The following is a 13,610-nucleotide window of genomic DNA, read 5'->3' as shown; positions in this document are numbered from 1 at the left end:
TTTCCTTTATTTTCACCTGTTATAATTAAGCCTGTCACTTTTCAACAGATCAAGCTGTCCAGCAAAAGTGGTAATTAGTGGGTTGAAACAAACCATTTAACACTGACAGGGGTACTTAACAATGGTCAACTTTTTTTAAATTATGTTTTTGGATGTATTTCTGTTTCAAATGCAGTGGCTGCATTCGCATTTGTTTTCTTTTTAGGTGTTTATTCCTTTTTATCCTGGCCTTGTGGTTGCTCCTCTATTCATGGAGGAGCAACAGAGACACCCTTCGACAGCAACATTGTCTGGAGAGGGCAGTGTTAGGTGGACAAGTAGATTTACAGATGGACAGATGGAGTGACGCATTACAGATGAACTCCAGCTTCACCATTGTAAGCAATCCCTGTCAGTGTTAAATGATTTGCTTCAAATATCTAACTGCCACTTTTGCTCTACAGCTTGGTCTGTTAAAAGAGGTTGAAAAATAACAGACTTAAAAGAGAATCTTGGGAATTTTTTTTTAATCATACTTTCCTAGGTGGATGCAGCATCAGTCTAAGCCCTTGTACACACGGTCAGAGAATCTGTCGGAATGAGTCTTATCGGACCGTGTCGTCAGATAATCCGACTGTGTGTGGTATGCATCAGACTGATTCTGTCCGAATCTCCGTCCGATCCAAATTTCCGACATGTTGGAAAGATTTCCCGACCAACTGGGCCGAACGGACCTAATCCAATCATGTGTAGAGCATTTTCATCGGACCAAGTGCCACGCATGCTCAGATCAAATTCCTACATCAAAGCTATTGGCTACTAGCCTGAATGTAGTCCCATCGTAACGAAATTACGTCATCACGTTCTGAAAGATTGGATTTTTCGCCAACTTGGCCCGACCGTGTGTATGCAACAGTTTCGGACACAATCCGTCGGACTAAATCCGACGGGCAAAATCCGACGGATTTGGTTGGCAAAATCTCCGACCGTGTGTACGTGGGCTAATGCTGAATCTGTCCCCCACCGGCTCTAAGGCTGACAACTGAGAGATGAAACACCACTGATTGCCCGGTTTTCAGGGCTCTCTGAGTGGAGAGTTGGTGACTGCTCTCTGCTCTGCCCTCCTGTGCTCACTGAGTGGGGGTCACTCTGGTCGGTGGAAGGGCCAAGAACAGCCTGCTCAGGCTCCCAGTGGCTTGCTGAGAGGCTGATCCGGTCTCCGTTCCAGGCATGTGGGTGGATCCTGACCATATGGTAGAGATCTGTCCCGAGCCTGGACTGACTCTGTGACATCAGCCGACAGCAGGCTTCAGCCTGCTGTCTGCTGAAAATGGGTCACAGGAGTGCAAAACGATCTTCACTCCTGTGATCCATAGGAAAAGTACAGTCAAATGAGCTTTGGCTGTACTTCTCCTTTAATGGTCTGATCACCAGGTGAAAATAATTGCAAAAAAGACTAAAAAAATAAACTATTACAGCCACCACATCTAAATATTGGTATGTTGCAATATATACAAGTTTTTTTTTTGCTTTAGGTTTAATACAGAGGTTACATTTATATTAGTGTGATGACTCAGGGTCTCAATGACAACTTATTAATGGTCTTTACATTTTCATCTGTAAAAAATGCAAAGTCTTCACGGCAAAGTTCCTGAAAATAAAATAACTGCCAAAAAAATCTCTTAAGAAGTAGAGCTGTCAATCATAGTGTGTTTCTTGAAGTCATGCCCATTATGGAAGTACATCAGTCACTGACAGCCCTGTTCTGGCAAATGTTTCTCTAGGCTCTCCTCTCTGACCTCCTGCAGAGGCTCAGATCCCATAAAATACCAACCGTACTAGATATGTCATCCAACTGCTGGTTTAGAAAATAATTGACAGTGAATGCTGTCACTTAAAAATGTGCATCTTAATTTTCTTTTGATGCATTTGTTTTTAGGCCGAGCATATTCAAGGACTTTACAACAAGCCTCCGTGACTTTATTACCCAAGCGGATTTGTGAAGAGCGGTACAAGGGTCGATTTACTGGGAGGATGCTTTGTGCAGGAAGTCCTCCGGAGCAGAAACATGTGGACAGCTGTCAAGGAGACAGTGGCGGCCCTTTGGTGTGTGAACGAACTGGAGGCAGCTGGGTAGTATATGGAGTAACCTCCTGGGGTTATGGCTGTGGTGTTAAAGACTCTCCTGGAGTATATACAAAAGTGTCTGCCTTAATACCATGGATAAAAAGTTTGACCAATTTGTAAAGCGCAAAAAAGCCTAAATGTTTTCAATGTAGCCAGACCAAACTTTCATGGATTTCACACTGACAGCAAGGCACTTTGGAGCTAGTATGTTGTGATTTCTCGCCTAGGCTACTAGCTTGGGTTTAAAATGTACAGTTTATTTCCTTATCAGTCATGTTGTAAAACAATGTGGGACTGGTATTACCTCTCCGTAGCTGCTGTTAAAAAAAATAAAAATGACAAAAGGCCAGCTTTTATACTAGATTAAAGTAAACCACTCTTACAGACAATGAGACTTGGTGGACAGCAAGAAGAATGGAGACCATAAAATAAAATGTAATTTCTGTAAATGTCCAGTTTGGTAAGGATAGTGCTAAATTGTTGCCGATATGATGAAAATGATAGCATTAGTTTTAATCATTTTTATGTCAATGGCTGTGAAGGAATTAAAAGAAAATGCTCTAGAATGTTGGATTAGGTACAGCAAAATGTTATATTGTGGAATTTAAGGCTATTCGTGAGGTTTAGCTTGGGTAATAGACTATCACCCAGATTACTGAGACAATGTACCTCTAGAAATCAATACGTCCATCTCCACTACATTATCAAAAACTGTTCAAGTCAAAAATAATCATTGGGGGTTATTTACGAAAGACAAATCCACTTTGCACTGCAAGTGCACTTGCAAGTGCAGTCGTTCTACATCTAAGGGGTAGATCTGAAATGAGTGGAAGCTCTGCTGATTTTATCATCTAATCATGTGCAAGCTAAAATTCTGTTTTTTATTTTCCTTGCATGTCCCCCTCGGATCTACAGCGACTTTACTTCCAAGTGCACTTGCAGTGCAAAGTGGATTTGCCTTTAGTAAATAACCCCCGTTGTGTCTTTTAAATGCTCATTGTTCATTTAGCCAGGCATAGACAGATTGAAATTTGGCCAGTTCAGCAGGAAATTGCCAAATTTCAATTGTTCTATGGCCACACTGGTTGTACTGAATTCGATCCATTGATCAACTTCAGTACAATCAGCCTGTTGGGTTTTTTCATCCAATCACTGCCAGTGGCTATAGCAGCCAGCAGTGATCATTTTATTCTGCCGATGGGGAAGGTTACCTGCGCTTCCAGCCGGCAGAACACAACACTGACCCATGGTTGAAGGAAAGAACATTGCAAAATGTATTGACTGCCTTAGAAAACAGCCTACCCCTAAGGCTAAAAAAGTTTGAGGTCTCTTTCCCGTTTTTAATATCTAAAATGTAATGCAATCTATTGTAAACAATCCTGTACTAGCCCTCAAATGTATTAGAGTATAACTAAAGGAAATTTTTTTTAAAGTTTTGGACAGAGTGTTAGGGAGATTCATCCTCTCTATTTGTTCTGCTTACCGTTATCATTCAAAGTAAAAATAAAATAAAATCTCAAACTTTGGATTGTCCCTAGAACAGTAATAGAGGGGACATTTTCCAAAGGGGACACTCATTCTGGTGACCTGGGGGAACCTCAAGAGATTCCCTTAATTTTTTTTTAAAAACTTCCTGTTTTGGCTATGGGACAGAAAGTGAAGGGAAATCTCTGCATTGGGACACACATGGCAAAATAATACCTGACAGGGGTTATAATCCTCCCTTACTCTATGCCAGACCTTAGTATTAGTATTACAATAACTATCTTAACTGTTATGTTAGAGTTCTTGTCTTCTAGGTTATGGGGTAGACTAGGCATGCCCCATTTTCTCATATGACAGCTCTCAGTGCATGCGCAATCTGTTGCCAGGTTCAAACACTTGGGAGCAGGGAGGTACAGAAGACCCTGCAAATGGTTAATTCCAGGAAATCAGTCATAGGCCTCAATGACACAGAGAGGAGAAATAACATATGGGCCGTATAGGTTATCGAAAACCCTATTCACACGGAAAGAGCCTGGGCGTCGGTGGTAAAGCGCAGCTATTTTTAGCAGGGCTTTACCGTCATTTTAGCAGTGCTATTCGGCTCGCCAGTGGGGTGGTTTTAACCCTCGCTAGTGGCCGAAAAAGGGTTAAAACCGCAGGCAAAATGCCACTGCAGCGTCGCCTCTATTGATTGCAATGGGCAGGGGCACTTTAGGAGTGGTGTATTCACTGCTCCTCCAGTGCTGCAAAGAAGCTGCTTGCGGGACTTTCTGTGATGCCCTGCCAGCTCAGCGCCCCAGTATGAAAGCAGTCAGGCTTTCACACTGGGATTGCAGCTGAGGTTTTTTTCAGGCGCTTTACAGGCGCTATATTTAGTGCTAAAGCGCCTGAAAAATGCCTCTAGTGTGAAAGGGGTCTCAGTCATTTATAAAGCTACTACAGGTCCAGTTAAAGTAATGCTTTTGTTCATTTTTCACATTGCAATATTTAAAAGATTTATGTTAAGAAATCATTCAATAGAAATCATTCAACAATCTATAATTATGGAAAACCATAATTATAGAAATAATGCAGAAATAAGAAATCAAGAAATATGCAGGTTGTCAATGCTGAGCTCCTTCTAATGCCATGTACACATGACTGTACTATCCCGACGGACTTTCGGCAGAGTTCCAATGGACTTTCCGAATGAATGGACTTGGCCACACACAATCACACCAAAGTCTGACGGATTTGAACGTGATGACATACGACTGGACTAGAATAAGGAAGTTCATAGCCAGTATCCAATAGCTGCCCGAGCGTCGGTTTTTGTCCGTCGGACTAGCATACAGACGAGTGTATTTCTCCATAGGAACTGGATGTGGCGGAGTGCCGGTTGAAAAATTTGAAACATGTTCTATTTCTAGAGTCTGTCAGATTTTTGGACAGCAAAGGTCCGATGGAGCCCACACATGATTGAATTGTCTGACGGATTTGTTCCGTCCGACCTTTGCTGACGAAAAGTCCAGTCGTGTGTATGTGGCATAATGATTTACCTGGATATTTCTAAGGCCCCTTTCACACTGGGGCGGTGCGGCCGTCGGCGGTAAAGCGCCGCTATTTTTAGCGGCGCTTTACCGTCGTTTTAGCGGCGGTCTGCGGGCGCTAGCGGGGTGGTTTTAACCCCCGCTAGTGGCCGAAAAAGGGTTAAAACCGCCCGCAAAGCACCGCTGCAGCGGCGCTTTGCCGGTGGTATTGCCGCGCTGTTCCATTGATTTCAATGGGTAGGAGCGGTTTAGGAGCGGTGAATACACCGCTCCTTCACCGCTCCAAAGATGCGGCTAGCAGGACTTTTTTCACCGTCCTGCCAGCGCACCGCTTCAGTGTGAAAGCCCTCCGGCTTTCACACTGGAGTGAAAGGGGCTGTTTTTTTCAGGCGCTACATAGGTGCTATTTTTAGCGCTGTAACGCCTGAAAACCGCCCCAGTGTGAAAGGGGCCTAAGTGCATTTTTCCTTTAAGAACTTTTGTTACATTGTATATTTCCTACTTCTGTTGCCTAATTATAAATGAAATATATATCAGTTGATATATAAGAGGTTAGAAATCTGTAGAGAACACAATAGCAGTTATGAAATTACCAGAATTATTGCTTCTAAAAAAATCTTTAAAAAATCCCTATTTTAATTAGGAAAAATGAGTGCTCTATAAAACGAAAAGCTTTTTTCATGTTTCCTTTGCTCACCTAAGCAGTCCTTAATGTCAAATCCAAATATGTTGTATTGAGTCAAATCTGTACCAATTGGTTTACTGTGAGATCAAGCACTATAGCTTCTTGCTGTATATATCTTTGGAAATTCAGTATGAAATCTATGCCAAACACCTGACTCAGCCCAACTAGCAAACATTGAATTTTGGCTGGGCTCACCCATTTACACCGCTCCCTTGAGAAAAATTTCAGATTTATCCTGTTCATGGGAACAGACCAGGCAGATGCTCATAAGGCATTGGCATACCTAAGTACAGGTCTGATATGTCTAATTAGAAGACTATCACTGTTGGCCCTGCAAACCATGTACTGCCCTTTCTTTTTTCATTTTAGAAATTCATTCTGATGTTAATATAACTTTGTGTATCTGAATAGCTGCAGCACTGAACTACCAAATGTTTAATGTCATTTTTTGTTAAATACCATATTGCTTAAAGCATTGAAACACTTTCATGAGCAACCTTCATTGAAAGGCGGATGCTTAATCATTACTGTTGTTCACTAGACAGCACCCGAGCTTCAAATATATATGTGGAGATACAGAGCAGGATCTTTCCACAATATTTTAAGGTTCTCTTTTTAGTTACTTCATATTTTAAAGTATAATTTTATGCAAAGCAAATTCAGCACAGCAGAACTTCACAAAAGTATAAGGATATATACATATACATTTGTGCCCTCTAGATTACATTTAAGCTTCACCTTTCTTACCTAACAAAAATTGATTTGGAACCAGTTAAAAATTCTTTTTGTTATTCTTATTTAATTCCAAACTCTCTATAGATAAAAACTCCAGCAGAGAACATAGATAAATGTGGAGAACTTTACCTTCAACACACATAAGGCATACTGTATTTTTCTTTTCCTTGTGCTTGCTTCCAACATCCGCCTGCAAACTGAGCATGTTAAGCTGCAGATATCAGATATATCTTTTAGTTTGAAGTATAGCAAAAATGAGCAGAAACTCACTAACTGCCACAGGGTTATATTTTAATCAATTTTTTCCCCATAAGTTAAAAGTCACTGAATCATGATTTCTGGTAACCATTGTGATCAAAACTTCAACTGAGCTTCATAGATATTGAAGAACGGGACTAATGCCCTGTACACACAATAGGATTTTCCGTCAACAAATGTTAGATTTGAGCTTGTTGTCGGAAAGTCCGACCATGTGTATGCTCCATAGAACATTTTCTGTCGGAATTTCCGCTAACAAATGTTTGAGAGCAGGTTCTCAAATTTTCCGGCAACAAAACTTGTCGGAAATTCCGAGCTCATCAGATGCACAATAGTCCACGCATGTTCGGAATCAAGCAGAAGAGCACTGGCTATTTAACTTCATTTTTCTCGGCTCATTGTACTTATTGTATGTTACCGCGTTCTTGATGTTTGGAATTTCAGGCAACATTTTTGTGACCGTGTGTATACAAGACAAGTTTGAGCCAACATCCTTCAGAAAAAAATCCACGGTTTTGATGTTGGAAAATCCTGTCGTGTGTACAGGGCATAAGCCTTTTTTCAAATGACAGCTATGACTGATTATTGAGATATAGAAGTGCTACACAGTATTTGTGGCAAGTATGGTCATCCCAGTACAAAAGTGTCACTTATCATATGATCATAGGTTGGTTTTAGAGTGAACCTGAGGCAAAAATTTGCTAAGGTATAGGAAACATTTAGAAAAGTTTATTGTGCTTTATGCCGCATACACACAGCCCGACTTTCTGTCAAAATAAACTCTGACGGTCTTTCCAACGGAGTTCCGACCGAACGGACTTGGCTACACATGATCACAACAAAGTCTGTTCGTTTCGAATGCGATGACGTATGATGGGACTATAAAAGGAAGTTCAATAGCCAGTAGCCGATAGCTACCCTTGCATTGTATTTGGTCTGTCAGAATAGCATACAGAGGCACGGTTTTCCCGATAGGAATTGATTCTGTCGGAAACATTTAAAACATGTTCTATTTCTAGGTCCGTCAAATTTTTTTGAAGAAAAAAGTCAGATGAAGTCTACACACAATCGGAATATCCGATTTCATGATTCCATCGGACCTTTTCTGCTGGAAAGTCTGGTCGTTTGTACGTGGCATAAGTATTTTCCCCGAAAAAAATTCTTGAATGCTTCCTGAAAAATATTGATGCATTTCATGGTATGTGAGGGTGTCTAGGCTCTTTTGTAACTACAGCCTCATAACTGGGCAGATTGAGCTATAAAGGCTGGCATACATGGACCAAAAATTGCTAGTTTCAGCAGAAACCAGTGTCCAGCTGGTTGAATAAAAAAAAAGAAAACTCCCCACGAATACCCAGCTAAAACCGATCATAGACAGTTCGAATCTCGGCTGAGACTCGAACCATGTATGGGCAGGCTGAACGATCCCAAGTTTATTGACAGATTTTGCATGCGATTATTGCTAGCGGTTGTTATAGTTACTAGCAATAATCACTGTGTTCTCCCCAATGGGACGCACCCCCCCCCCCCCCCCCCCGGGAGAACGCAATGGCTCTACAAGATGGATTTTCCTGTCAACGCTGTCTGTGTTGATGGGGTAATCAGCCCGTGGTTGCAGGAAAGAAATTTGCTCCATCTATGGCCAGCCTAAAGCCTACCACACACGGGCAGAATAGGTTTTGATATAAACTGGCCCAACATTCAACCCGTGTGTATGGCAGCTGGTCCGATGAAGGCTCATGACTATAAAAGGTCTGTCAACCAGCTCCCGATCAACACCCTCAGCCTATGGCTGAGATCGCTGACTGGAGCGTTCTGGCGGGGGGGGGGGGGCACTCCCCTGTCAGAACACCATAGCACAGCAGGAGAGATGACTTTACTAACAACGGATTTTTTTCGCTCAGTGTGTATGAGGCTGCTACCTATGACTGCTAGTCTCAGGAAATTTGGCTTGATATTTGGTGATAGCTCTGCTGTAATGCTCACTGTCCTCTTTGCTTGAAGCTCTAACATAAGGAAGAAAATCTCTGCCTCATCACCCGTCACTCACATCTACCCAGGTCACAGTTGACAGCATCCGTCCCCATTTTTTTAAAATAAATTATTAAAAAGATTACTACTATGTATGCTTCTGCAATTGGCACAACCTGCAATTTTCCATATCCATTTGGGGACCAGCGATGTACTGGAACGTCACTAGACTTCAAGTGGTTATACCGGGATGATGCCTGCCAGCTGCAGGCATCATCCTAGCACTGTTTTTTAGAACTACCTAGATGCTGTATTGGTTTTACAAACATAGGGAAGGGGTGTCACACCTCCCTGCCGCCTTCAATGGCTTAATCGGTCTGTCCTGTTCCACCTTACTGGCCAATAGAAATGAGCAAGAAGCAGAAAAAGGGACAGGCAAGATTTAGCATTATCAGGAAATTATGAATCTTTTCTTGCAGAATTTATTTATTATATTTTGGGATATTGATCCACGTTTCAGCGAGGAGAGGATATTTACACAAGGTGTCAACCCAGTGCCAGTGGCGGTTGGTGCTCAAAATTTTTTTGGGGGGGGGAGCACAAACAAACTGAACAATTCTGAAAAAATAAACATCAATTGCAGCCTCACTGTGTCCATAAAACGCAGCCACTGTGCCCATCAATTGCAGCCACTGTGCCACCAAATGGTGCCACTGTGCCCATCAAACGTTACCACTGTGCCATCAAACGCTGCCACAGTGCTCATCAACATCAAATGCTGCCAATGTGCCCCATCAAATGCTGCCACTGTGCTATCAAATGCAGCCATTGTGTCCATCAAATGTTGCCACTGTGCCCATCAAATGCAGCCACTGTGTTCATTAAATGCTGCCACTGTGCCCATTGAATTCTGCCACTGTGCCATTGAATGCTGCCACTGTGCCCACTGAATGCTGCCACTGTGCTATTAAATGCTGCTACTGTGCCCATTGAATTATACCACTGTGCCCGGCACTTACTCGGTCTTGGTGAAGCAGCGGGTGACGGCGGCGAACAGTGTCCTCCATACGTCCCCTCCCATCCTCTTCTCCTGATAGTTGTTCAATCACAGCGCCTGTTGTTTCGGCCAATCAGGTGACAGTTTACAGACCCAAGCACCTGATTGGCAGAGAGGGGGTTCAGTGTTAGCAACATGAATATTAATTTGCTGTTCTAACACACTTGGTTACAGGTCACCTTTTTGTTGATGCCTATTAGAGGTTATGGCTCTAATCAGGTGCTTCAAACCCCCACCCCCCTCCCCCGCTGCTGTATTTCAGGCACCTGGCCCCTTTTCAGGCACAGGACGCTTGAATTACAGCAACGGGGGGGGGGGGGGGGTTTGAGGCAACTGATTCGAGCTATAAGTTCTAATAGGCATCCAAAAAAGGTGACCTGCACCCAATTGTGTTAGAACAGCAAATTAATATTAGGGGATGGCAGCAGGTAGAGTCATGCTATGTATGAATCTATCCAATGTTCATAAAGGGGGTCCTTGCTGGAGATAGGGGGCGGAGCCCATGCGCCCTTATGGACGCACCGTCAGTGCCCAGTGGTATGACCTGGTCCCTGAGTGACCACAAAGCTCGGCTGCTTTTTCTTGTTGTATAACAAGGAGATCATTGCAATTTGGTGAGTGCGGATTGTTTCATATGGGCACGTGGTAGATATTACAGCAGGGGGTAATCTTTGGTGTCAAAACACAAGCACTATCTTCATTCTTTCACGTACTGTTATTGCGTTTTTTGGATCCTGTAATAGGAGCAACACTACTTTTGACTGAGCACACATTATGAACAGTTTCTTTGTTTTTTGTTTTTTTGCATATTGCTTCGTTAGAAAGTACTGTCCATTCTAAATGTGTTCACATACAAACATACAGTAAGTACTGTACAAAAGTTTGGTTTTCTTATAACTACATTTAAGATAGACAAGGTGTTTGCAAGCAACACCGATGAAAAGTAAAACATTAGTGGTTGGAAAATGATTTAACTCACTACATTAGTCTTAATTTGTTTTGTCAATGATCTGAGCTCCTTTGGGTCATATTAGTGCTGTCAGCGTCTGGCATTCCATATTTATAACATGTTTAGATCCATCCTTTTCTTTGAAGCTTAAGCTTTTTATTGTAAGGATTGAAGCTTAAGCTTTTTTATTGTAAGGACTTTGAAATTTGGTGCTATTTATATATACAAGCCTGTATGTTTTTCATTTTATGTTTATTATGTACATTATTTGTACAGTGCTCCTTTAGATGCTAAGATTATTGTTTTACGTCTTTTTAAAACTGACTTCCTCAATGGTTTTAAAGGTTTGTTACAAATAAACGGAATGTTTAATTGTTTAAGACTCGTTTCATATCTAGCTTTGAACTATTTCTTCTTTATACAGTATTTAAGGAACATTTCAAAGACTTGCTTGCCTTTGTACCATAGCTTGAAAATGCTGTTTTGTGAAATACACAGCGTGTTCTTGAGAATTCAGTGTTTCTTTTAATAAATTTATTTTGGCTTAAAAGAATTCTGTGGTCACAACATACACTTTCATTTTAAAGCATCAGCATTGTAATAACAACACAAATGTAGCATTCTCCTTTAATTAGGCTGCTTGACTAAATTTAGTTTTTGGCTTCACTGCAGTTAGTGGAGCAATATCCTCTTGTTTTTGTCTGTTTAGAGTTTTCTAGCTGGGTGTTTATTTTTCTCATCGGCTTCTGAAAGAAGCTTACAGAATATAGGGGAGGGAAAGTCAAATGACCAGTATGAATATTTATCACACCCTAGTTAATCCCTGGAAAGAGGCATCCAGAAGGTGGCTGGGGAGGTGATAAATGCTTGGGAGCCCTCCCCAGATTGTACTTTCCTTTGTTTTATTTCTCCTGGGGCTGCTGCCCCTGGGAGATAGCTACTGAGACAAGAACTTGTAGTCTGGGTTTCAGCAGATGCTGGGCTGAGCGCCTGGAGTAGATTGCTAAAGGATAATTTAGTGGAGGGTATCATTCTAGAGTGCAGGTCTGGAGAAGTATCCTTTATCTTCCTAAATGAGGATCTACCTGTGGATTCTGCGTGTCAGCTTATGGGACATTGTGAGTAAAAACCTTACTGTGGACTCTTGGGTGTGCAAGTGCTAAAAGAGAACTAAGTGGCAGAAGATGCTACTGTACATGGATTGGGACTGCTCCTATAAAGTCCTAGATATACTGGCCACCCCCCGGTACCTCCAGGAAAGGTTGATTAGAGAACATTAGTAGAAGATGTCCCCCTGTTATTTATTCTATCATTTAGAGCATGGGTGCTCAACCTATGGCCCTCTAACTGTTGCAGAACTGCAAGTCCCATCATGCCTCTGCCTTTGGCAGTCATGCTTGTAACTGTCAGCTGTCAGCCTTGCAGTGTCTCATGGGACTTGTAGTTTGGCAACAGCTGGAGGGCCACAGGTTGAGCACCCATGATTTAGCGTATCCTAACCCCTTAGCCCCTCTCCTGTTTCAAGGTATTCAGCAATAAATTCAAAACAGACATCTTCTAGACCAGGGATCACCAGACTATGGTCCTCCAGCTGTTGCGGAACTACACATCCCATGAGGCATTGTAAAACTCTGACATTCACAGACATGACTAGGTATGATGGGAATTGTAGTTCCTGAACAACTGGAAGGCCATAGTTTGAAGACCCCTGCTCTAGACTGAGCCTGTAATGTTGGTGTGCATGGAACTATGTCTGTGTCAGACAGCATCTGTACTAACAAAGGAGACCTAGGCATATTGTCAGCTGAACCTCCGGGGGTGAGTGCTACACAAATAATAGTTATTTTTGACAATTCATGATAGTTTTTTTTTTAAATCTCCTTTCATGTTGTGAGTGGTGCCTGACTGCTGACTATCTCTTTCCACAACTTACTGTATTCCCTGCATGCTTCACAGTATCTCCTCTGCTGTTTACTTTCAATTTCCATTTCCATATCCAAACTTCCATATTCCATATGCAAACAGTGATTCCCGTAGTGACTCTGCCTCCTGAAACCCCTACTGTGTCCTACTCTGTAGAATGAAAAATGGACATCGATGCATGTATGGAAAAACGGATGTAAACAGATGATCATCCTTGTACTGTACATCTGTTTCCATACACATGCGTCAACATCTGTTTTTTAAACCGTTCAAAGTCCTATTTTTGTTAAATAAAAAAAATGAAACAGATGAAAATTGGATGTAAATAGATAAATGGTCTGTTTTTGCATCTTTTTAGTGGATGTAAAAAACTGATGTAAAAATAATGCAATACTGATGTAAAACTTATGAAAAACTGATGTAAACGCAATCAGCTTTTTCTTTGAAAAAAGTAAGTGAACTGAAAAAAAGAACTAACGAAACAAACGACACACCCGTGTGAAAGGACCCTTTATGAATGGCTATCATTCAGCCCAGAACAGGAGCACCATCTAGTGTTGCAAAATAAATATTACAGGGGTTAGGTTTGAAGGCTTAGCTCTAAATGAAAGCCTAAGTGCAGCCAAAATAGAAATCACTATAAGGGACTTTTTTGGAAACCAGTGGGGGGATAAAAGGTACAAATAAGCATTTACCTTCTTGCTGACCACATAATGCAATTATAAAGTGGCAGGGCAGTTAGGCCCTGACATCCAGTCACTGCACATATGCATTCATGGGGCTCCGAAGTTCTATGCTTAGAGCTTCGAGTGTGCTTTCATGCTTCCAGCATGCTGGCTGTGCTGTCAGGCAGACTCTCACTCATAATGCTGTGAACGTGAAAGCCGCCTTCACCTCCTGGCATTAAAGTGG

General features: G+C 41.9%; 1 protein-coding gene across 1 annotated transcript in view; it reads left to right on the top strand.

Moving 5' to 3' along the window:
• Positions 1-11,328, top strand: part of PRSS12 (serine protease 12) — a 272,750-nt gene extending 261,422 nt beyond the window's left edge. The window contains exon 13 of the mRNA XM_077476813.1: positions 1,919-11,328. Within this exon, the coding sequence (XP_077332939.1) occupies positions 1,919-2,226 (308 nt within the window). The 3' untranslated portion in view covers positions 2,227-11,328. The remainder of the gene's footprint in view (positions 1-1,918) is intronic.
• The last annotated feature ends 2,282 nt before the right edge of the window (positions 11,329-13,610 follow it).

The sequence above is a fragment of the Lithobates pipiens genome, unplaced genomic scaffold (genome assembly GCF_037356315.1).
Source record: "Lithobates pipiens isolate NorthernLeopardFrog02 unplaced genomic scaffold, aLitPip1_a1.2 Scaffold_13, whole genome shotgun sequence".
Classification (NCBI taxonomy): domain Eukaryota; kingdom Metazoa; phylum Chordata; class Amphibia; order Anura; family Ranidae; genus Lithobates; species Lithobates pipiens.
The sequence above is the reverse complement of the archived record's forward strand: the minus strand, read 5'-3'. Positions and strand labels throughout refer to the sequence as shown.